Source organism: Vipera berus (assembly GCF_964194415.1).
Source record: "Vipera berus genome assembly, chromosome: 2".
NCBI classification, from domain to species: domain Eukaryota; kingdom Metazoa; phylum Chordata; class Lepidosauria; order Squamata; family Viperidae; genus Vipera; species Vipera berus.
Window position 1 is genome coordinate 7,716,640 of NC_138203.1, and position 25,645 is coordinate 7,742,284.

Consider the following 25,645-nt stretch of genomic DNA (forward strand, 5'->3'; position numbering starts at 1 on the left):
GAGAACCAAGAAAGTTCAGTTGTCTTTTGGAAAAAAAAACACCCTTGGGAGACAGAAGGGTTGGGTCTCAGGTTGCATGGCGGAACATTGATGTGGGTAGGTGGTCCCCATCCTCGCTCCTCTTTCCTCTTGTGCTGCTGCTAATTGTTTGGGATGTTGCCATGTTGTTGGTCGGGATGGTGGGTTCCACGTGGAACACTCTGCATTCATCTCTTGCCATCACTTCACACCCCTCATGAGCTGCCCGCTCTCTGCTTACCTGCATTGATTCCAAACCTTTTCTCACCTGGCCAGCCCTTGTCTTCCTGGCACAGCCAGTGGAGGGGGAGGGGGACCTCAAAAAAATGAGATTCAGGAGGAACTTTTGCTCTTTCCATCTTCTCCAGATCCAGTTCAAAGCCAGCTTGGGGCATTTCTCCCCTTTGCTGTCCAAATCCTGATGGGTTGTACCTTGAAATGTCTTTGAAAAGTGGGTTGACCCACCCCTGTGGTTTAGGGCAAGAACAACCAGCAAATTGTGTGAACTGGAGTGTGGGTACAGAGGCCAAAAATGTGGATACAAAGGCAGAAGTAAACGTTCTTCAACATGTGCTGTGAGTCCCAAATCAGTCATTTGGGGGGAACGGCACCTAGGGGTGCTTGTAGAGTGGTACCAATGCAGGAGTCCACACCTGTCTATCCCCATGAGAAATGGAGACCTCGGCCAGGTTCAAGTAGGCCTATGGAAGCAAGCATGGAATGCAGACAATCCCAACATCTGTCCATGAATTATATCCAAGAGAAGATTCTGGTGTGATAGGAACAGAAAGCTTTGGTGTGTGCACACCTGTGTTTTTACGTGGGTCATAACTGGTTTCTTGGATTAATTTTGAGCTGGCAGGACAGAACATAAAGCACAATGGTGAGGTGAGGACTTGTGGGAGAGAAGCGTGGCTCAGAAAAGTACTGGGAGTCCTTGACTTATGACCAAAATTGAGCACAACGTTTCAGTGAGATGGTTGTTAAGGGTATTTCGCACCACTTTTACGACCTTTCTTTCCACAGTTGTGGAAAGTGAATCACTGCAGTTGCTAAGTAAGCAACACGGTTGTTAAGTGAATCTGGCTTCCCCCCATTGACTTTGCTGGTCAGAAGTTCACACAAGGGGATCACGTGACCCCGGGACGCTGCGACCGTCATAAATGTGAGTCTGTGGCCAAGCATCTGAATTTTGATCACGTGACGGGGGGGCTGCTGCCACGGTCGTTAAGTGTGAAAAACGGTTATATGTCACCTTTTTTCAGTGCCGTTCTAACTTCAGTCACTAAATGAACTGTTGTAAATTGAGGACTAGCTGTAGGATTTGGGGCTGGAGTAAATCCCAGAACTGAAGGACTTTCCGCCAGTTCCCCATGCGAATTTCTTTCCAGAGAAATTCTAGCCAAGGTAGTTTTTTTTCCATTACTAGAGGACCACGTAAATATCATGATGGCCTAATTCAGAAGAGAAAAGTGTGTTATATTGGACAACATAATAACGAGGCATATTGCCATTCTTTCAAAGAAACTGAGCATTCAGGACTGTTGCAGAACCACATGGAGGGTCTTTGAGTTCCAGTGTGTTGCTAATGTTGTATGACTTTCAGATGAACGTGGCCCCTTAAGAAAGAAACACCTGTGGGTTATCATGTGTCGGTCCTCACCCTGAGTGACTGAGCCTCTTCCTGTGTGTAGTTTTCCTTACTCACAGACATGCCCCTGATGCACCCAGTTGCATCAGACCGACAATTCAATCGGATGGCAGAAGCCATTTTTTGTTCATCCTGGTCATGTGACTTTAAAATGCTGGGAAGGAGGTAGAGAGGAAGGAAGGAAGAGAAGGAAGGAAGGAAGGAAGGAAGGAAGGAAGGAAGGAAGGAAGGAAGGAAGGAAGGAAGGAGAGGGAGGGAGGGATTAAGGGGAGGGAGAGAGGGAAGGAAGGAAAACGGAAGGAAAGAAAGGGAAGGAAGGTAGGAAAGAAGATAGGAAGGAAAACGGGAGAGGTAGGGGAGGAAGGAAAATGGAAGGAAGGAAAGGGAGGGAGAGGGAAGGAGGGAGGGAGGAAAGAAAGAGGAGAGGGAGGGAGGGAGGAAGGAAGCTAGGAAGGAAAATAGGAAAAAACAGTAGAGCAAGGAAAGAAGGAAGAAGACAGGAGAGGGAGGGAGGAAGGAAGGAAGGAAAGAAGGAAGGAAGGAAGGAAGGAAGGAAGGAATTCTCCACAAAACTATTCATTACAAGGATTAAATTATTCATTTCCAACGTCCCATGACAGGGTCCCAGTCAATTGGAGCGTTGGTCCCTTCTCCATCTGTTGATCAAGATTTCCATGTTTGGCACTCATTTGCTTTGTTTGATCTTATTCTATTATTAGCAGGACAAGGGAGAGACAGGAATTTTTTTTAAAAAAAACAAGAACAACAGGACCCATCACACTCCCTTTTTCTACCCCCAGCCCCCAAGTAGGGGAGGGGGAGGCAGCCCGGAGCTGCAGCGGGGAAGGGGAGAGGAGAGGAGAGAAAGCCAGAGAAGTATTAGGGCCTCACCCGCCACTATTCATTTTGGCAAACTATAATTAATTTGATGTTTAGATTAATATCTGATGCACTCTCAAAGGTGCACACAAAGCATTTTTCCTTTATTATAATGTTGATTGCTTATTGGGGAGATAAATTTTCATTGTCAAGGAATCCCCCGACTTAACAAAACTTTTAGTCCTAGCAAGCATGTCTGCAAAAAAAGAGCAGAGGTGGGTGCTTTCGCCACTCCACGCAGGCGCCTGGCCAGGCTTCGGCCTGCTGATCATCTCAGCCAGGAGAAGGCCCTTATGAGGGGCAGGGACCTGGCTTTATTGGGTGGCCAATTTTGGCTTTGCAAACGAGACTTTCCGTTCAGCCCCTCGGCTTGCGCAACAGACATGGCCTGTTGTTTATTTTGGGGTATTGAAGAGGCAACCTGAAAGATCTCCGGATTCTAAGATGTTCCAAGCCTCTTTTTTTTTTAATTCAAAAAGGGCAAGATGGCAGCCTTAACTGCTTGGTTCCACAGCTTCCATTGTTCAGGTGCAGCCACCATCTTGACTTTTTTGCCCCCTTGTGCCTCCTGCTGCCCCCATCCTGGGACTAATATACGATCTGCACCATAAATGGAATAAAAATACCTATAAACCTAAAACCAGATAGAAGATAGATGATTAGATAGATAGATAGATAGATAGATAGATAGATAGATAGATAGATAGATAGACAGACAATTAGATAATTAGATAGAGATATAATAGATAGATAGATAGATAGATAGATAGATAGATAGATAGATAGACAGACAGACAGACAGACAATTAGATAATTAGATAGAGATATGATAGATAGATAGATAGATAGATAGATAGATAGATAGATAGATGATAGATAGATAGATATAATTGATAATTAGATAGATGATAGATGATAGATAGATATAATTAATTAGATGATGGTAGATAGATAAGGGACGTGGTGGCTCAGTGGGTTAGGATGCTGAGCTTGTCGATCAGAAGGTCGGCAGTTTGGCAGGTCGAATCCCGAGTGCCGCATAGCAGAGTGAGCACCTGTTACTCGTCCCAGCTTCTGCCAACCTAGCAGTTCAAAAGCACGTAAAAATGCATGTAGAAAAACAGGGACCACTACGGTGGGAAGGTAACGGCGTTCCGTGCGCCTTTGGCGTCTAGTCATGCCAGCCACATGACCACAGAGACGTCCTCAGACAAGCACTGGCTCTTCGGCTTTGAAACGGAGATGAGCACTGACCCTTCGATTCAGAAACAGTTTTTGAAACAAGGTAGTTCAAACGAGTTAACTTATAAAATGTGTCCAAATCTGGGACACATCACTTCCATGGAATTGAAATTTGTGTAAAATATTTCATGGCACGTAAAATTATCGCAAAAACATTTTACACCATCAGACAACATGTCACAGAACATTTCCTGTGCTCACCTCCTGGGGGTTGACTGTGCAGTCCGGTTCGTTCAGCACGGGCTTCTTTCAAGGCTGATGCACCGTTGAAGATCTGCCTGAATTTTAAAGATTTTTTTTTCCTACGTTAGAAGCTCTGCCTTTGTTGAAGTACAGGTAGTCCTCGACTTACAACAGTTTGTTTAATAACCAAAGTAAGAATGGCACTGAAAACAAGTGACTTAATGACAGTTTTTCACCCTTCCACCCGTCACAGCATCCCCGCGGTCATGTGATCAAAATTCAGAGGCTTGACAAGCGACTCATATTTATGACGGTCGCAGTGTCCCGGGCTCATGTGATCCCCTTTTGTGACCTTCTGTCGAGCAAAGTCAATGGGGAAGCCAGATTAAACTTTACAACCATGTTGCTAACTTCACAACTGCAGGGATTCACCTAACAATTGTGACCAGAGAGGTTGTAAAATGGGGCAAAACTCATTTAACCAATGTCTCACTTATCAACGGAAATTTTGGGCTCCATTGCGGTCATACATCGAGGATTACCTGTATTGAGGACTCTCATGCGGGTCTATCTCTGAAAAGATGACCCAAGAGGTCCCACGCTGTCTAGTGTAGTGCATTTAAATGCACGTGCGCACAGACACATGTGCACACTGCCCATGTGAACAGATCGGGGGTTTTTAGAACAAAGAAAACAAGATGGTTTAATGCATCCCAAGAACCACATCAGATTTTGATGAAGCAGGACAGGAAGAGAGTTGAAGCATTTGAAATTTGGTGCTGGAGAAGACTCTTCAGAATACCATGAACAACCAAGACAACAAGCAAAGAGAACATCAAACACCCCAGCCCAAAGTTGTTATAACAAGGTCCTACGGAGCAGGTTCAAATTGTGGGAAGACTTCACTACAAAGCTGAGCAAGATAGAAAGAGAAGATCAAGAACCAGGACCAACAGCGAGGTAGATAATGCATCAACCAACCAACTTAACTATCTATGGAGATTCTTCATCATCCAGGTCACGGTTGTCCCAAAGTTGCTTTTTCAGGAGGCAACTGTACTTTCTTGTTTTTCTTTGAAGGCATTTCTCACCTCATCCAAGAAGCTTCTTCAGCTCTGACTGGATGGTGGGGAGTGGAAGGATTTATACTCCTTGCAGACAGCTGGACATTTGCGTTCTTTTTAGAGAGCCATGGGGGCCACTTGGAGGTTTATCTGTGTCCTCAGGGCCACCTGAGTAGTGCAAATGGGCATGGAGCCTTCTTGGAACTGCTGAAAGGACTATGTTGTAGACTGGACTTTCTTGTTTTTCTTTGAAGACATTTCGCATCTCATCCAAGAAGCTTCTTCAGTTCTGACTGGAAGGATTTATACTCCTTGCAGACAGCTGGTCCTTTGCGCTCTTTTAGAGAGCCGTTGAGGCCACTTGGGAGGTTTATCTGTGTCCTCAGGGTCACCTGAGTGGTGCCCATGGGTGTGTAGCCTTCTTGGCTGCAGGATGTTTTTCTGCCCTGGGTCCCTTTTCCCTTCCATTCTCCACCAGTCAGTCAGAACTGAAGAAGCTTCTTGGATGAGAAGCGAAATGTCTTCGAAGAAAAACAAGAAAGTCCAGTTGCCTCTTGGAAAAAAAGCACCTTTGGGACAGCCAGCTAGGTAAGATGGAATTCTCAAGACTGAAAGTTGGAATCTGTGTACATTAGAGACTACTTACTTGCTTGCTTGTTCACTTGCTTCCTTACTTTATTTGTTTATATGTTTTCAACTCACCCAGAGGTGACCCTAGGCAGTTTCCATATCTGTTCCACTATTGAATTCTTTTTTGCTCTCTCTGTTCCTTCCAATCAAGGAACTACCAACTCAGACAGTGGACTTAATGCATATTTTAACAGGTAGTCCCCGACGCTAAACTTCGTTTAGTGAAGGTTCAAAGTTACAGTGGCGCTAAAAAAAAAAAAGTGACCTGGGACCGTTTTTCACACTTGACGACCGCTGCAGCATCATGTGAACAAAATAGGGTTTGTGCAGAGGGTTAGGTTCAACCACGACGGCCCCGAAAACAAGTGACTTAGGACCGTCTTTCACACTTAACGACCTTTGCAGCCTCCCTGCGGTCACGTGATCAAAATTTCAGACGCTTGGCAGCTGACTCGTATTTATGACGGTTGGGGTGTCCCGGAGTCACGTGATCTCCTTTTGTGACTTTCTGATCAGCAAAGTCAAAGGGGAAGCTAGATTCCCTTAACAACTGTGTTACTAACTTAACAACTACAGTGATTCACTTAGCAACCGTGGCAAGAAAGGCCATGAAATGCAGCAAAACTCACTTAATGACTGTCTCGCTTAGCGATGGAAGTTCTGGGCTGATTTGAGGTTATAAGTCCAGGACTATTTGTATTCTGTCATGTCTCTTTTATTTTTTTTATTTTATGTTTCCTAATTTTTATTGTTGTGAGCCGCCCTGAGTCCTTAGGGAGAAGGGCGGCATATAAATTTAATAAATCCTAATCCTAATCCTCTCCTTAATCTCCAATGATTTATACCAAAAGAACAGACCGAATTTGGTTCCTCTGATATCCCCACCATGGTTTGTGTTTCAGCTCTTTTTAAGCACAAACTTTGCCTGGCTTTGTCTAAAAACAAACCCTTTGTTTAGATTTCATTTTCAGTTCATATATCGAGAGACGGAGGGAGTCTCTTCGCCTAATCAGGTTTCTTTCTGAATAAAATAAAATAGCCCATTTACGTTTTAAAACTTCGTTCTTGTTTGTCAAGTCATCTGTTTTTATCCCTCCCGTGCAACGAGGTGATTTTTCCCAGTAATTATTCCGTACTTACTCTTTCTTATAAATGAACTTCAGCCCAGAAAAATTATGTGAGGGAATATATATATATATTTCTGCTTGCACCGTAGTTTTGCCATGCAAAACCTCATTTGTTTGTAAAAAGCACGGTATAATGGGATTATGAGAACAGATAGCCATCTTCACAAATTGTGCCGGCCATATTTAGGGTTAAATTTCTCAGCTCCCTGTTTCAGCCATGGTCCGTCAATCCAGTCTTATTTACAGCCGTACCCCCAAACCTCTGCGTAAAACATCAACAGCAAACATGCAGTGAACTAAAATATTAAGAAAGAAAAATGTAGCCAATTGCCTTCTGACATGGAATAATCTATCAGAGCTTAATTACGCCCTGGATTTCCTTGCAGCAATTAAGAAGGATCGAAATAATGAAAACTTTTTTGGAGACTTCTTTAAGGGTGTATCGATTAAAGGGGGGGGAATGGGTTCTCTTCTATCGGACAATTGGAGCAGATGATTATTTCGGATGATTAGTTTGTCCTTGTTGAAAACTTTGACTCGTGGGATAGAGACTAGCACCGACAGAAGAGAATATTTATTGCTCAGGGTTGTAGCCCATTTGAACTGTGGGCTCCTTGGTGCTCTCTGATTTAGTTGTTTTCTAACAGACATTTCATGACCCAAGTAGGAAACATAATCCGTGCCTGCAGGGTGAGGGGTTTGTGGACGAGGAGAAGGAGGAGGAAGAGGAGGAGGAGAGCTGGGGGATCCTTAATGCTCTCCAAGCTAGGTTGTTTCCTCAAAGACATTTTACCACCTAACTAGATTACATTATCAGTATTAGAAGAGAATGGAGTTTCATTTCTGTTTATATACAAGTGGTTTGAGGGACACGGTGGCTCAGTGGGTTAGGACGCTGAGCTTGTCGATCAGAAGGTCGGCAGTTTGGCGGGTCGAATCCCGAGTGCCGTGTAACAGAGTGAGCGCCTGTTACTCGTCCCAGCTTCTGCCAACCTAGCAGTTCGAAAGCACGTAAAAATGCAAGTAGAAAAATAGGGACCGCTCCGGTGGGAAGGTAACAGCGTTCCGTGCGCCTTTGGCGTCTAGTCATGCCGGCCACATGACCACGGAGACGTCCTCGGACAAGCGCTGGCTCTTCGGCTTTGAAACGGAGATGAGCACCGGCCCCTAGAGTTGGAAACGACTAGCACGTGTGTGGGGGGGGAACTTTACCTTTACTTTACCTTACAAGTGGTTTGATTAAAAGACAATATTTGTAGTTCAGGGTTGAAATGAAGGATCCTTGGTGCTCTCTGAGCTTGGTGGCTTTCTTTCCAACGTTTCCTTACCAGCACACTGATGATGTTGCCAAGTTTGGTAATGACACGTCTGCAAGAAAACCACCAAGCTCAGAGAGCACCAAGGATCCCATATCCCCTTCTGGGTTTGCGCACAGAATCCAGGCCCACAAAGCCTGGCTCTCAATCTCCACCAATCTCTCTCTCTCTCCAGCCCAAAGGATTTCTCCTTGCAATCTCCTCTTTTTGGGTGCAACTTCTAAGTTTGACACTCCTTTCAGATAAATAACCCCTTGCTTTCAAGCCAGCAACTTTGCTGAACAAGAAACATCGGATGACCTGAGCTTGCAAAATTTCTCCATCCTTCCCTGCCTTACTAAATCATTTATTTTGTGCAGCCTTTTTTTTCTTTTTATGCAATTCCTAGAATTTAAAAAAAAAACAAAACATAAAACAGATTTATCACAAAACCCTGTCCTCCCATCAACCTTCCTCAGACCGGTACATATATTTCTCTGATTATTAATTAACACGAACAGAGAAGATGCTTTGTACTTTTTAAGCTCTCCTCTGTCTCCCCCCCCCCCCCCTTCCTTGTTCTTCAGAATTAGGTCTTCCTCGTGTTACACTGTTTTATGAGCAGTGGGTGCTAGTTGCGTTTCTTCCCCATTGAGCATGGTTTAGAATAACTCCACACAATCCTCAACTTACGACTCCTTGGGACAATTAATAATGATGATGATGATGATGATGATGATGATGATGATGATGATGATGATGATGATGATGGAATGATGGAAGGGATCATGGAGGTCATCTAGTCCAACCCCCTGCTTGGGCAGGAAACCCTATACCATTTCAGACAAATGGCTGTCCGGTCTCTTCTTAAAAACTTCCAGTTTTGGGGCATACACAACCTCTGGAGGCAGGTTGTTCCACTGGTTAATTAGAATAGAATAGAATAGAATAGAATAGAATAGAATAGAATAGAATAGAATAGAATAGAATAGAATAGAATAGAATAGAATAGAATAGAATAGAATAGAATAGAATAGAATAGAATAGAATAGAATAGAATAGAATAGAATAGAATAGAGGAGTGGAGTGGAATGGAATAGAATAGAATAGAATAGAATAGAATAGAATAGAATAGAATAGAATAGAATAGAATAGAATAGAATAGAATAGAATAGAATAGAATAGAATAGAATAGAATAGAATAGAATAGAATAGAATAGAATAGAAAATATGGAGTGGAGTGGAGTGGAATGGAATGGAATGGAATAGAATAGAATAGAATAGAATAGAATAGAATAGAATAGAATAGAATAGAATAGAATAGAATAGAATAGAATAGAATAGAATAGAATAGAATAGAATAGAATAGAATAGAATAGAGGAGTGGAGTGGAATGGAATAGAATAGAATAGAATAGAATAGAATAGAATAGAATAGAATAGAATAGAATAGAATAGAATAGAATAGAATAGAATAGAATAGAATAGAATAGAATAGAAAATATGGAGTGGAGTGGAGTGGAATGGAATGGAATGGAATAGAATAGAATAGAATAGAATAGAATAGAATAGAATAGAATAGAATAGAATAGAATAGAATAGAATAGAATAGAATAGAATAGAATAGAATAGAATAGAATAGAATAGAATAGAGCAGGAAGGGACCTTGGAGGTCATCTAGTCCAACCCCCTGCTTAGGCAGGAAACCCTATACCATTTCAGACAAATGGCTGTCCGGTCTCTTCTTAAAAACTTCCAGTGTTGGAGCATTCATAACATCTGGAGGCAGGTTGTTCCACTGGTCAGTTGTTCTAACTCAGCCCAAAATCTCTGCTGTTCAGTGAGACAGTTGTTGAGTGAGGTTTGCCCCGTTTTACAACCTTTCTTGCCACAGTTGTTAAGCGCATCACTGCAGTTGTTAAGTCAGTAACAGGGTTGCAAAATGAACCTGGCTTCCCCATTGATTTTGCTGGTTGCAAAAGGGGGAATCACATAACCCCGGGACACTGCGACCATCACAAATACAAGTCAATTGCCAAGCGGCTGGATTTTGATCATGTGACCACCAGGATGCTTCAATGATTGTGCGATAAGCAGTCACTTGTTTTCCATGCTGTTGTAACTTTGAACGGTGAGTAAATGCACTGTTGTAAGGCAAGGACTACCTCTACTGGCATAAAAGGACAGTTAGGTATTTTTTTAAAAAAAAAATCATTTGTATCCCAGGTTTATTATTTTTACTAATAAGTCAAGGCAGTGAACATGTCCAATACAGTTTCCTCCTATTTTATTCACACCAACAACCCTGTCAGGTGGGTTGGGCTGAGAGAAAGTGACTGGCCCAAAATCATGCTTCAGCTTTCATGCCTAAGGTGGTACTAGAACTCACTGTCTCCTGGTGATTGCTCCAAAATCATCCACCAGCTTTCATGCCTAAGGCAGTACTAGAATTCACCATCTCCTGGTGATTGCTCCAAAATCATCCACCAGCTTTCATGCCTAAGGCGGTACTAGAATTCACCGTCTCCTGGTGATTGCTCCAAAATCATCCACCAGCTTTCATGCCTAAGGCAGTACTAGAATTCACCATCTCCTGGTGATTGCTCCAAAATCATCCACCAGCTTTCATGCCCAAGGCAGTACTAGAATTCACCGTCTCCTGGTGATTGCTCCAAAATCATCCACCAGCTTTCATGCCTAAGGCGGTACTAGAACTTATCATCTCCTGGTGATTGCTCCAAAATCATCCTCCAGCTTTCATGCCTAAGGCAGTACTGAAACTCACTGTCTCCTGGTGATTGCTCCAACATCATCCACCAGCTTTCATGCCTAAGGCCGTACTAGAATTCACCATCTCCTGGTAATTGCTGCAACATCATCCATCAGCTTTCATGCCTAAGGTAGAACTAGAACTCACCATCTCCTGGTGATTGCTCCAAAATCATCCACCAGCTTTCATGCCTAAGGCGGTACTAGAACTCACCATCACCTGGTGATTGCTCAGAAATCATCCACCAGCTTTCATGCCTAAGGCGGTACTAGAGCTCACCATCTCCTGGTGATTGCTACAACATCATCCATCAGCTTTCATGCCTAAGGTAGAACTAGAACTCACCGTCTCCTGGTGAATGCTCGGAAATCATCCACCAGCTTTCATGCCTAAGGTGGTACTAGAGCTCACCGTCTCCTGGTGATTGCTACAACATCATCCACCAGCTTTAATGCCTAAGGTAGAACTAGAACTCACTGTCTCCTGGCGATTGGTCCAAAGTCAGCCAGCTGGCTTTCATGGCTAAGGCAAATTCACAATCTCCTGCTTTATAGATTGGTGCCTTAACCATTAGGCCAAACTGGTTAGTCTGTCTAGTCTAACAAAGAGAAGAACTGTGGGTGTCATGGTAGCAGTCTTCCAATACTTGAGGGTCTTCACCGAGAAGATGGAGTCAACCTATTCTTCAAAGTACTGGAGGGCAAGATGTGAAGTAATGGATGGAAGCTTAACAAAGAGAGTTCAGCCTAGAAATAAGGAGAAACTTCCTAACAGTTAGAACAATTAATCAGTGGAACAACCTGCCTCCAGAAGTTGTGGGTGCTTCAACATAGGAGGTGAAGAGACTGGACAACCATTTGCCTGTAATGGTATAGGGTCTCCTGCTCGAGCAGGCGGGTTGGTCTAGAAGACCTCCAACGTCCCCTCTAAACCCTATTCCTCTATGTTTGTTCTATATAGTGAAAGAACAACATATCAATTCTATTGTCTCAGCCGAAGCTCTTTGTAGCTTTCATCAGAACCTGAACCCCAGCAAACGATCAGATTCATGTATTGTCCTAACCCAGGATACGAACAGGCCATAATTGGTTAGGTTTGCACGGGAGGGCCATCTCTATATTTCCATGATGACAACATGACACACACAACTTAATTGCAGTTTATACCAAATATCTACAGGTCATCCACCATGATAGGGAGAAGTCTTGGTTTAGAACAGTCAATGAATTCAGTCTTTGGCTGGTAGTTGGTGATTACTAGGAGACGCGGTGGCTCAGTGGTTTAAGATGCTGAGCTTGTCCATCAGAAGGTCGGCAGTTTGGCGGGTCGAATCCCGAATGCCGCGTAACAGAGTGAGCGCCTGTTACTCGTCCCAGCTTCTGCCAACCTAGCAGTTCGAAAGCACGTAAAAATGCAAGTAGAAAAATAGGGACCACTACGGTGGGAAGGTAACAGCGTTCCGTGCGCCTTTGGCGTCTAGTCATGCCGGCCACATGACCACGGAGACGTCCTCGGACAAGCGCTAGCTCTTCAGCTTTGAAACGGAGATGAGCACCGGCCCCTAGAGATGGAAACGACTAGCACGCATGTGCGGGGGGGACCTTTACCTTTACCTTTACCTGGTGATTACTGCTTCCCCTAGCACAGGGGTCTTCAAACTTGGCAACCTCAAGACCTGTGGATTACGTGGCTGGCTGAGGAATTCTGGTCATTGGAAGTCCGCAAGTCTTAAAGTTTGGAGACCCCTCCTCTAGCATGCTCTTCCTGCTAAATTCATAACTTTATTATTATTATTATTTTAAAAAAAACTACAAATGGGAGATTTAAATTTCACAATCCTATCTTGAGCTCCTTCCCATGATGAGTGATAACCAAGGATGTCATTTTGAACTGGGAGAAGAATAAGAGATAGCAGTTGGTTTTATTTTATTTTATTTTTATTTACTAAATGCATATCCCGTTCCGTCTCACTATCCAAAGAGACTCTGAGCAGCTTGCAAGGCAATAAAAGTAGATGTATAAAAGCAATTATGCAGATTGAAAGATTTTGCCTTTCATTGAGCTTGGGGGCGAAGAGGAGCAGGAAGGAGTGGACACGTTGGAGCCTGGGTAGCAAATCACATTCAAACAGTGCGCTGTTGAAAACGTTCCTAACACTTCTACTCAGAGTCACTCGATAATGAGACGGGCAACATCTAAATTTAATAAAAAAATAAAAAAGAAATCCCTGTGTGAGTCAGTTTTAGCAGAACATTTACACTGAGCCCTTTAATATGAGCATCCTAGTCCAAGTCGAGTCTAACAGTGCAAGACAATTCCTGGCCGCCTGGCAGACAGACAAATCAGCCATCAACACGCACATAGGGGATAAGCAACATCTACATACCGTTCAAAAGAGACAATCGGCAAAAAGAAAACAAAAAGACTAAAACACCTCCTTGCCAGCAATCAACATCCAGATGAGCAGAGATTAACAGCAAGAGTAACATTTTGACTTACCATCAAGCAGTAAGCAATACTCGAGTCAAGAAACTACCATTTCAGACAAACAAACTAACAGCAAACAACAGTCTAATCAACGAACCATCAAGAACACCCCCACCAATACTGACTGACAGGGCAAGCCACTAGTCTACAGTATAAACAGACAGCAAACCCCACCCCTGTCCCTTCAACCACTGATGAAGTTACCTAGCTGGGTCATGAAATGTCTGCAAGGAAACAACCAAGCTCAGAGAGCACCAAGGACCCCACAGCCACCATTCTCCTCCTCCTCCTCCTCCTCCTCCTCCTCCTCCTCCTCCTCCTCCTCCGTTCTCCACTCTGCAAACCCTCACTCCTTGCATGCACTAATAATGTTCCCTAGTTTGTTCATGAAACGTCTGCAAGAAAACCCCCAAGCTCAGAGAGCACCAAGGACCCCTCTGTTCAACCCTAATCTACAAATATTCTTTTCTATCACTAAAGGTAAAGGTAAAGGTTCCCCCGCACATGCGTGCTAGTCGTTTCCGACTCTAGGGGCCAGTGCTCATCTCCGTTTCAAAGCCGAAGAGCCAGCACTTGTCCGAGGACGTCTCCGTGGTCATGTGGGCAGCATGACTAGACGCCAAAGGCGCACGGAACGCTGTTACCTTCCCACCGTAGCGGTCCCTATTTTTCTACTTGCATTTGTACGTGCTTTCGAACTGCTAGGTTGGCAGAAGCTGGGACGAGTAACAGGCGCTCACTCTGTTACGCGGCACTCGGGATTCGACCCGCCAAACTGCCGACCTTCTGATCGACAAGCTCAGCATCCTAACCCACTGAGCCACCGCGTCCCTTTTCTATCACTACTGGAATGTAATTTCTAGAAATTCTGGGGGGGAAGCAGATCCTGCAAGAATTAGAGCACTGGTGTAAACCAATTTTGACAAAAGAACCCTGCCAAGAGTACATGTGGGGAGCAAACACTAGAATCAGCATGACAAAATCAAATGCCATGAATGGAATATTCCTGTTGAGCTTTAACATTGCAGAGGCCAGTACTAAAAAAACAACACCAGGTTGATATCTCTCCAAGTAGCTGCTTGGCTTTCCGGATAATATTGTTATTATTTTTAATTGAGTCACTCCATTGATATCTAGTATCATCAACAGCTTCTTTTGTGTTTTGTGATTTTTGTTCCTGGTTCCTGCGGGGAACACAGCACTGAAAGACAACAAAAGGATCCAGCGGCAAGGGCAAACTGGCTGCCAGGGTGAAACATTTTCTTTTACTTCTCCAAGTGATTTTATTAAAGTTTACTGTAAGATAAAGCATGAATGGAAACAAAAACTGAAAATGTTAAAGAAAGATGAAAAGAGGGAGGGAGGGAAGGAAGGAAGGAAGGAAGGAAGGAAGGAAGGAAGGAAGGAAGGAAGGAAGGAAGGAAGGAAGGAAGGAAGGAAGGAAGGAAGGAAGAGATTTCTAAATGTTTTTGTTGTTGTTAGCTGCGAAGTCGTGTCCGACCCATCGCGACCCCATGGACAACGTTCCTCCAGGCCTTCCTGTCCTCTACCATCTTCTGGAGTCCATTTAAGCTCACGCCTCCTGCTTCAGGGACTCCATCCAGCCACCTCATTCTCTGTCGTCCCCTTCTTCTATTGCCCTCGATCTTTCCCAGCATTAGGCTCTTCTCCAGTGAGTCCTTCCTTCTCATTAGGTGGCCAAAGTATCTGAGTTTTAGCTTCAGGATCTGGCCTTCTAAAGAGCAGTCAGGGTTGATCTCCTCTAGGACTGACCAGTTTGATCACCTTGACCTAAAGTACATTCCTGTACTCATAGAAAAGAAATGCTGCCTCAAGTTAAATCCAGAAATGTTAGAGAATTCCTGGAAGTCTGGCAGAAAAATCAGCCATCAACAGGCACATAGAGATAAACAACATTTACACACCATTCAAAAGAGACAATCCAAAAGCTAAAAAGGCAACAAAAAGGCTAAAATACCCTCTCTTCAGCAGTCAACTCCCAGATGAGCAGAGATTAACACTAGGATTAATACCAGACCAACAATCAAGCAGTAAACAGTACACAATCAAGGAACTACCAACACAGATGGATAAATAGTAAAGAACAGTGTAATCAAGGAACCACCATGACGGGCACTCCCACCGACACTGACAGAGCAACCCCTAGTATTTCAACAGTGAGCAAACCCCATTCCTTTCTGCAACTGATGATGATACCTAGTTGGGTAATGAAATGTCTGCTGGAAAACAACAGAGCCAAGAGACCACCAAGGACTTCACGATTTTGGCAGCATGGAATCAGAGGCATGGAATCAAAATCACGTGAAGTGTTAGTACTATTTTATAAAGTCTTAGTAAGGCCACATCTGGAATACCGCATCTAGTTTTGGTCCAAACATTACCAAACAAAAGTGCAAAGAAGAGCAACTAAGATGATTAAGGGCCTGGAGACAAAAACATATGAACAACAGTTGCAGGAATTGGGTATGGCTGGTCTAGAGAAAAGAAGGGCTAGGGGGAACATGATAGCAGTATGCCAGTATTTGGGGGCTGCCACAAAGAATGTGGGGGGTCAAGCTATTTTCCAAAGCACCAGAAGGCAAGATGAGAAGGAACGGATGGAAACTAATCAAGGAGAGAAGCAACCTCGAATTAAGGAGAAACGTCCTAATGGTGAGAACAAGTACCACTGGAATGACTTGCCTTCAGAAGTTGTGGGCATTTTATCACTGGAGGTTTTTAAGAAGAGTCTGGACATCCACTTGTCTGAAATGGTATAGGTTCTCCTGATTGAGCAGTGGGATGGAATAGAAGACCTCCAAGGTCCCTTCCAGTTCTATTCTGATTGATTGGTTGATTTTCTAATTTAAAAGGAACTCAGAATCCAAAAGTGGTACCCACCTCTCTCTATATTCTAAAACAGCCTTCTAACTCAGTCAAGAATCCTGCCACCTCATTGGCCAGACTCAATGTCAAATAAGTTAGAGATGGAAAATAAGAGGAACCTGGGAAAAACACCTAGAATCTTCAAGATCATCTTCTCTAATGCCATTCAGTACCATGGCAGCTCTCAGGGCCCCAGATCACCATGACAACGTCTCTTTGGACTCACCTTGCCCACCTCTCTCCTTGAAAGCTCATCTGAAGGCAACAATTGGATTTGAGAAGATCTCCATCAGCATCAATTTACCATGGAGCTCAGGAACGTCTAAACCAGGAACTCCTCTGGAGCGCTGGAGGGATTCAGACATGTGAACAACCGGTTCTCTGTGTGGATGCCACTTCTGGAAGTCCAGCCTGGGCCTAGTCAACAAAAAATTAACTACCAGTTCTGCCGAAGTGGTGCGAACTGGTGAAACCCACCACTGCCTGGAGGGTTATAAAAATGGTACAAGACTTGCCAGCAAATAGTTGAGGTAGCTTACGACAAAAAAATGGTCCACAGTTCTGTCAAAGGTGTGATAACCTGTAGATGTGTGTCTCCCACTGATGACAATTAGCCAGTGACCTTCTTGTATGGTGGCCATATCTAAAGACACTTGGGAAATTGCTAGTGGTGTAGTTAATGGTTTCCATTAGCTTCTTTCCTATTAAAGTAGGGAGGCCTAAGTATGAAAATGTGGGTGTCTATTTGAAAATGTGGGCGAATGAGGTTTTCTGCCATCTCTTTACAGTAGAGGACTTTCTAAGTTGTCTTAGAACACAACTAGCATTATTCTAATACGATGTTCTGATCAATAAAGGTAAAGGTAAAGGTTCCCCCGCACATGCGTGCTAGTCGTTTTCGACTCTAGGGGCCGGTGCTCATCTCCGTTTCAAAGCCGAAGAGCCAGCACTTGTCCGAGGACGTCTCCGTGGTCATGTGGCCGGCATGACTAGATGCCAAAGGCACACGGAACGCTGTTACCTTCCCACCGTAGTGGTCCCTATTTTTCTACTTGCATTTTTACGTGCTTTCAAATATAGGCCTCCTAATGCATCCACTCAAATTCCTTTCTGGTAAGAAATGTATTGTGTTTTGTTTTTGATTTTGACAAGGAACAAAAATAGAATCAGAACATTGGTTGTGATTGCACTGCCCCTGAGACTGCTGTGGTTGAAAAATCTGATATATACAGGTAGTCCTCAAGATACAACCATAATGGACCCTGCCACATTGCAAATCGTGACAGTCATGAAATGGATTGGTTAATGGCCTTTCTGTGGTGGCCATTAAGCAAATGGCATACTGTTAGCAAATCCATGGTTCGCTTGGATGCGGTTTTGCCGAAACCTGGGAATAAGTGCAGGTTTTCGGGAAAACCACCCTAAAAACATGGCTGTGTGACTATTCAATGCTGTACACCAGGGGTCTTCCCTCTCCAAAATCCAAGATAACAATCCTACGCTTCAGTGATATATCTAAAATGGTCCCTGCGTTTGTCATCCCCATGCCATCCACCCAACCTTTATCTACATCAAAGTTTAGCACCTTCTTGGTGAGCAGCAGATGCTAGTCTGGTGATAAAACCACCCGCTCTTTTGGCGTACGAGAATTTGGTGGGCCAGATTTAGGGGTGGACCAGAGAGTAAGAGTGATGAACCGGCGGAAGAACTTGCCTCCTGGAGTTGTGAGTGCTCCATCGCTGGAGGCTTTCAAGAAAAGATTGGAGAACCATTTGTCCAGGATGGTTTAAGGACTCCTGCCTTGGGCAGGGGGTTGGGCCAGAAGACCTCCAAGGTCCCTTCCAGCCCTAGGATTCTATGATTCTATGATTCCATGAAATGTATCTTCTAGTTGGAGGTGGACACATCATGGTGAGCCATTAAAAGCCCCTCCTGGCATCACTCTTTCCTTCTCTCCTCTGCAAGAATAACTCCACCTGAGGACCTGTCCCTTTCAGTGATGGTGGTCCATCTGGTGCCTCTTCATTCCTCCATCCGAAGTCTAACTTTTCCATGGCTTGCTTCCCATCTTCCCTCCCAGCCAACCTTCAGCCGAGGTAAATGCTCGACCCATTCCATTCACACAACGCTACTCACCCAAACCCACCGTGACGTTGTAAGAGGCTGGAAGTTTCCTGCATTAAATGCTGGGCAGGGCAGCTCCTGGCACCCCGCTCCATGTTCATCCTTGACGTGATCTAGCGTGGGATGGCCCCGTCGCCCCTTTCAGCCGGTTAAATCCTGCACCTTCCTTGTGTTTTGACAGGCTTTGTGAGTTTTGACAATCCTGCTAGTGCCCAGGCGGCCATCCAGGCTATGAATGGCTTCCAGATTGGGATGAAGAGGCTGAAGGTCCAGCTGAAAAGGCCAAAGGATGCTAACCGTCCTTACTGAAGAATGGTGGGAAACACTGGATAAGCAAGGTCTAGCACAGGTAATTGTTTGGGGGTGGGTGGTGGTGGCAAGGAACATCACCTGTTGTCCCGTAGCGTCTCCTGTGTTGTGGACACTAATGACTTCTACGATTCTACCTTTCCTTCTAGAACCATTTCAGAAGCAACCTCAAGAACTTGTCTCTGCGGGGTTGAGGCATTGCCGTTGGTTATAGTGAGGGAGATACGAGGTTGAACTGACTTTTATTTGTTTGTGTTTCTTTTGTTGTCGTTTGTTTATTAAATTTCTATGCTGCCCGTTCTCCCCCCTACAAGGATATTCTGGGCAGCTTCCAAATTATAGAAACGAAGGGAAAGTAGTCAACAGATTAAAATGAGCCAATGTTAAAAAAAAACTATGCTAAAACCACATCTACAAGAGCTAAGACAGGGGTGTCAAACTCAATTTCATTGAGGGCCGAATCAGCATTGCGGTTGCCCTCAGGGGGCTGGGTGGGTGTGGCCTGGGTGGGCGTGGCCTACTGGGTGGGCGTGGCCAGCTCTACATCATTCGCATCAAGGGTGCCTATGGGGGCCTGGGCAGGAGTGGGACAGATCTGAGGGTCTCTGGCAGGAGGAGGGTCTCTGGGCCAGGGCCAAGGCAGTGGGGGCCGTTCCCTCACTGTTTCCAGGATGGCTTCGCGGGCCACATGAAACCACTTCACGGGCTGGATCTGGCCCCCGGGCCTTGTGTTTGACATGTCTGAGCTAAGAGATGGATGGGACAACCCATCTTCTTATCCCATCAGCCACCTCCAGTGATGAACACTCCCCCTCCTCACAGCCCCAGGCCAACCAGCAAAGCCAGGTTTTGACCCTCTTCTGGAAAGCCAAAGAGTTTTCACCTCTAATGGTAGAGTGGTCCACAAAGACGGGATTGGCCAGAGCTCTTTCAGGGTTGGTGGCCCGGAGCAGGGTCAGAGAGGAAAGAAGGGATGGTTTTCAGTGGAGATGAACTCGTGCTTGCACATGAACACTTGTTGCTCCTGCAAGGGGGGGGGGCGTGAACACCCATGACATTTGTGGTGAGGCTCACGCAAGTGGGACCGCCAATGCCTGCAATGCTCATGCAAGTGGGGTTGCGAATGTCAGGGATGCTTGCTGCGATGCTCCCACAAGTGGAGCTGTGTGCATGTGCGCACACACATGTATTGGCCAGCCACTCACATGGCCCAGTGGCCAATAGGCTGCAGCCCGTTAGTGGGCAACGGCCCACAGGTTGGGGACCCCCACCATTGACTTTAGTTCCTTAGCAGATGGGCTCAATATCAGGGTTCTTCCACTGGCACAAGTAGGGTGGGTTTGTCCCATCAGAGAGTGATGGCCCTTCAGATACCGTGAACCCATGCCATATAGGGCATTTTGCATTTGTCAGCACATCCTTCTTGTTGCAAGCTCTCTTTTTTTAAATCCATGCTTAATCCCTGGTACCAAGTGGGCAATTTCGAAAGAGATCACTTGAGACTGGCACTGAAAGCAGTGGGGGAGTTGATTTCCAGTTCTCCATCCCAGGGTCCAGCAAGAAATCTAGGTCAGTCTCGGCACGAACAAAGAGGCAGCATCCAATTCTCTCTCCGAGAGTCACAAGTTTTTTCAGATCTGGACCAAGGTGGGTTCCTCCCATAATGCTGGAAGAACCCCCAAGTGGTTTATTCAGCGGGTGTTTACACTTTGTGTGGTTTGTGCGGTTACACAAGCAAGAAAAAAAGCCACTTGCACGAAAGTAGATGAAAAGCAGAAGTTGCTACAATATCATTACTTGACCAGTACATTTCAGAAGCATGTTGAGAAAAAAACCTATTTACCAAACTCAGGTGCCCTGATTTGTGGTTTCTCTCGTGCTTCTCCTAATATGGACAGTTCCCTATTGTTACAACTCATTTATTCTCCTTAATTTGGCCATGTCAGTGCAAGCGTTTTGATCAGCATAGGTCAACACCAATGCTCATTTCCATTGCTGTTGGATAAAAGAGGGGAGAGATACAGGCCGTTGGAGAATATCTCCAACGGCTAATTGCTCAAGAAAGAGATGGAAACTGGAGTCCCATTCATTCCTCTGGGATGGGTAGAGTTGGTTATTTATGAATCTAGGAGCTAGTAAAGGACACATGTTGACTTATAATGGTTATGTAAGTTAAGTAGACAGATCTGGTATTATCAGCACATCCAAACATTCTCCATTCTTTGTGTAGGACAAATTTTAGGATGTGAAAATTGAGGGAGGGTGGGCTCCACCATGAGGATCTTCTGAATAGCCACAGAAAGCACGGCTTAAGAGTCTGGGTAGTGAATGTAGGAACCAAAATGGAGAAACTATTTCAGGATTTACAAGAAAACCTCCAGAAAATAAATCTTTGAAGGCATCTCAAGAAGTTCAGAGTTGGTACCTGTGCCTTTATTTTAACTGTTTTCCTGCTATCGGAAAACACCCAAACTATTGTTATGTAGCACTGTTGTATTCTTCATCCTTTGCCATAGTAGCAATTTTAATGGTTGGGAAGGCGAGCAGATAGAGAGCAGAGATATAGGAGCAAATTAGGTAATAGCAAAATGTGGACTTTTCTAAAATCTGGGTTGAGTAGCAGTTCCAAAAGAAGGGTTTGCTAAGTGCCATTCTGCCACTAATGTTGTGTATTGGCTCCAAAGGTACCACCAGTTCGTGCAAAAATACCTGTTAGATTACCCACACCTTCTGCTATTAGGAGTAGGAACTATTGGTTGCAGTCAGAGGTGCGTGGTTGCCATTGAATTTTGTTCTTTTCATACGCTTGACGTGAACGTTCAGGTGTCAGTGTAGAGACAGAATGATAACAGAACTTAACAGAATAACGCAGTTGGAAGGGATTGTGGAGATCTTCTCATCCAACCCTTTGCTCAAGCAGGAAGCCCTATGCCATTTCAGACAAATGGCCTAGATCAGGGGTGTCAAACACAATTTCATTGAGGGCCTCATCAGCATTGCGGTTGCCCTCAGGGGGCCTGGTGGGTAGGGCCAGGGTGGGCGTGGCCTACTGGGTGGGCGTGGCTAGAGTGCATATGGCCTACTGGGTGGGCGTGGCCAGCTCTACATCGTTCGCATCAAGGGCGCCTATGGGGGCCTGGGCAGGAGTGGGACAGATCTGAGGGTCTCTGGCAGGAGGAGGGTCTCTGGGCCAGGGCCAAGGCAGTGGGGGCCGTTCCCTCACTGTTTCCAGGATGGCTTCGCGGGCCACATGAAACCACTTTGCGGGCCGGATCCGACCCCCGGGTCTTGTGTTTGACATGTCTGGCCTAGATAGACCTTGGAGTTCTTCTGACTTATAATTTTGCAATTTCTAGAAGAGACCCCCCTAGAATTGAAGAATATCCTTTTCTGGTGCAAAGTCTGTAGAAAGTACTTCACTTGGGCAAAAGTCCAAGGAAAGACTTTCTTGGCCTCTTCTAAAAGTAAAGAAAACTCTCCATGTTGCTTTCCTTCTACTTTGCCCTCCTCTGCAGCTCTCTTTGGCCTCGTCTACTCTCTGTTCAGGTGCTACCTCTTTTTCCAAATTCTAAAAGGTGACCCCAATTCCACCACTGCTCCAAGAAGCCCACCTTCTACTTCCAAGGTAACCTACAATGCTAGGTGTCTGGCTAGATGGTGGGGAATGGAAGGATTGATGCTCTTTGCAGACAGCTGGTCGTCTGCATTCTTTTAGAGAGTCATTGAAGCCCTTTGAAGGTTTACCTGCGTCCTCGGGGTCACCTGAGTGTCAGGTTTCCGACCGTATGGGCTTTTCAAGTGAGGCATTGTTTACCTTAAAAGTCTTTTATTTAGCCTAATACACCGGCAAATGTTCTAAGATGGCGGTGCCTGGAATGGCTGCGGCTGCATTGGCTCTTGAAGGCGAATAGTTTTGGGAGGGATAGTAAGGGCTATAGGCCACATGATCAGGAAGATTTTAATGTGTTTGAGCAACATGGTGGAACTAAGGTAACATACGACCGACAATCTTTGCTGGCATGGCGAGTTTCTAGTTGTTTTGGAACTGTTGGTGAGACCGTTAAAAGTCGTTGGCGCTGTTTGAATTTGTTCTACCAGCAGCAAGATCTGACTGCTGGCCTAGTGATGGATTCTACTGCAAATCAGGGCTGTTTCCAGAGGAGGCAGAGAGGACCTGGAGCTTATGGAGCGAAGGAACTGGATGAGGCTGTCGGCAGGCCCAGAGGAAGAGAGAGAGTCTTTTGGAGGAGTTGGTGGCGGCGGCAGTGTGCTCCAGGGGTGAAAAGAAGCAAGGCCTCTTTAAGGAAAGGGTGGAAGAGTCAGGATCAGAAAAAGGAAAGAAGGCGAGGTTGTCAGAATACAAGCTAACCTGAGGGCTAATCCACATGGAGCCCCATTTCCATCTGTCCTGTTTGCCATCGTTCACTCCCTAGAGACTAAAATGGACAATGTGAAATTTGAGCGGGCCACGAACAAGGAGTATATATCGGAGGTGGTGACCCTTTGAGAGCTGTATGCAACGAAATTTCATTTTGATGTATGCCGATTGGTGTACATTCAAAGTGACAATAAAGTTATCATTATCATTATCATGATAAATGCTTGCTCAAAGGAAGCTGGAATCTGAAATCTCCACCCCCTTGCACAATATATTAAACACAATTCTCCACCTTTCTAATGTTGTCATTAATCATATTCTCCAATTAATTTAAAGAATCAGTTTCCCTTCCGTTAGACAACCCACCAAGTTCTTATCTGCTGTAACGTCATATGGCCTTGAGGCACAATCTTCTGTCTCCCAGCCTTAGCCCTATCTCTTAAAGCAATGCACAAGTTTACCATAGGAAATAGCTGCTTCTTCATCTCTTGTCAAAGCAAGAACATTCGATGTTAGCAGCATTGACGCTGAGTGGTGCAAATGAGTGTGGAGCCTTCTTGGCTGCAGGATGTTTTCTGGCCTGTGTCTTTTCACTGTTGAAGCCAGGTGCAAGTTGTTGGGAGGAGTCTGTGTTGTCTGCCACTCAAACTGAAGCGCAAATGGTTCCTGTGGTCTGCAATGTTTTCTGGAAATCCATTCATACCCCTGCACCATCTGAAGGGTGTTCATCCCAAAGCGCGTAGCGAAATGTCTATGGAGAATGTCATCCCCCAACAGCCTCCTCCTGTCTTCAACAGCTAAGCAACACAGGGCAGGAAACATCCTGCAGCCAAGAAGGCTCCACAACCATTTGCGCCACTCAGGTGACCCTGAAGATACAGATAAACCTCCAAGTGGCCTCGACGAATCACTAAAAGAAGGCGAATGACCAGCTGTCTGCAAGGAGTATAAATCCTACCATTCCCCACCATCCCATCAGAGCTGAAGAAGCTTCTTGGATGAGATGCGAAACGTCTTTAAAGAAAAACAAGAAAGTCCAGTTGCCTCCTGAAAAAGCACTTTTGGGACAGCCATGACCTGGATGACAGAGAATCTCCATAGACATCTACAATGCTAGGATTTCTCAATCCAACCCAGGAACTAATCAGATCCAATTTAACTTTCTAAAATCATCCCAAATCAGCTGTCTGCTCCTCTCTTTGCTCCAAAGTAGAACCAGGGAATTCAACCTGATTGCACCAGGAAAGGTCCTTCAGGAAATTAAATTAATTGAAGATGGTATGAAATGTACATGGAGGAAAAGGAGGGAAGAATGGGGGGGGGAAACCATAAGAACAGCAGGAACTGTAATGGGCATGTTGACAAGCACTCCATCAAGCTAAGCACCTTAAATAATCCCATTAGCATCCTTTAATATGCATCAGTACCATATTTGAACGCAGAGCCGTTTCTTCCTCATTGTTTTCAGTGTTAAGAATAATCACCTGTTTGGCTAATTCACGTATTAAACAAATTCATTTATTTTGACTGTGTAAAGCCTGGCCAAAACTAAGAGGACACAAAATTATGCACCAAATGCATAGGTACAGTACAGGTGGTACCTGGCTCAATAGTAGCAACTGTGAGAGGGATCTCGGAGTCCTAGTGGAGAATCACTTAGATATGAGCCAGCCGTGTGCTGCAGCTGCCAAAAAAGCCAATACAGTGCTAGGGTGCATTAACAGAGGGATAGAATCGAGATCATCTGAAGGATTAATACCACTTTACAAGGCCTTGGTAAGGCCACACTTGGAATCCTGCATCCAGTATTGGTCATCATGATGTAAAAAAAGATGTTGAGGCTCTAGAAAGAGTACAGAGAAGAGCAACAAAGATGATTAGAGGTCTGGAGGCTAAAACATACGATGAATAGTTGCAGGAATTGGGTATAATTAAAAGCCAATACAGTGCTAGGCTGCATTAACAGAGGGATAGACTGAAGACTACGTAATGTTCTAATACCGCTTTACAAAGCCTTAGTAAGACCACACTTGGAATATTGCATCCAGTTTTGGCCACCAAACTATAAAAAAAATGTTGAGACTCTGCTTTAAGAGTTAGTGGTCTCTTTTATCAGAATAAGGCGGACACAACCTGTAGTATATATTTGGGGTAGATCAGGTTGCACTGATAGACCGGTCTCAACGGAAAACACTTAATCTTCCTCCTGGTACAGCCAAGAAAGCAAGGAGAGCCTGTGGCCTAGAGGTTAATACAGCTGCCTAACATGCAAGTGGCCCGGGTTCGAATCTCAGTAAGCTATGGCTAGCTGATGGGAGCTAAGTAGCTCGAAATAGCTATACTAGTCTCCCCTTAATTCTTTGTCAGTAAATTTGAATTTAACCTGTAGTATCACATTACTACCCCAAACATATGATGGCTTTAAAGCCAGAATGAGACTGGCTGATGAGAATCCCTGATTAATTTCCTCTTTCTTCAGAAAGCTGGGAAATTGGCAAAGAAAACCTTGTTTAATCCAACGAATAGCTGAGTTGAGCCCAAATTGAGACATTTCTTAAGTGAGCATTGCCCCATTTTGCGACCTTTCTTGCCACAATTGTTAA

The 25,645-nt window shown here is 44.7% G+C and overlaps 1 protein-coding gene across 1 annotated transcript in view; it reads left to right on the forward strand.

Annotated features, from left to right (window-relative positions):
- The window catches only part of CELF4 (CUGBP Elav-like family member 4), a gene marked incomplete at both ends in the record, with an annotated part of 87,228 nt that extends 68,564 nt beyond the window's left edge, over positions 1–18,664 (forward strand). The window contains one exon of the mRNA XM_081316323.1: positions 18,537–18,664. Within this exon, the coding sequence (XP_081172449.1) occupies positions 18,537–18,664 (128 nt within the window). The remainder of the gene's footprint in view (positions 1–18,536) is intronic.
- Between the last annotated feature and the right edge of the window lie 6,981 nt (positions 18,665–25,645).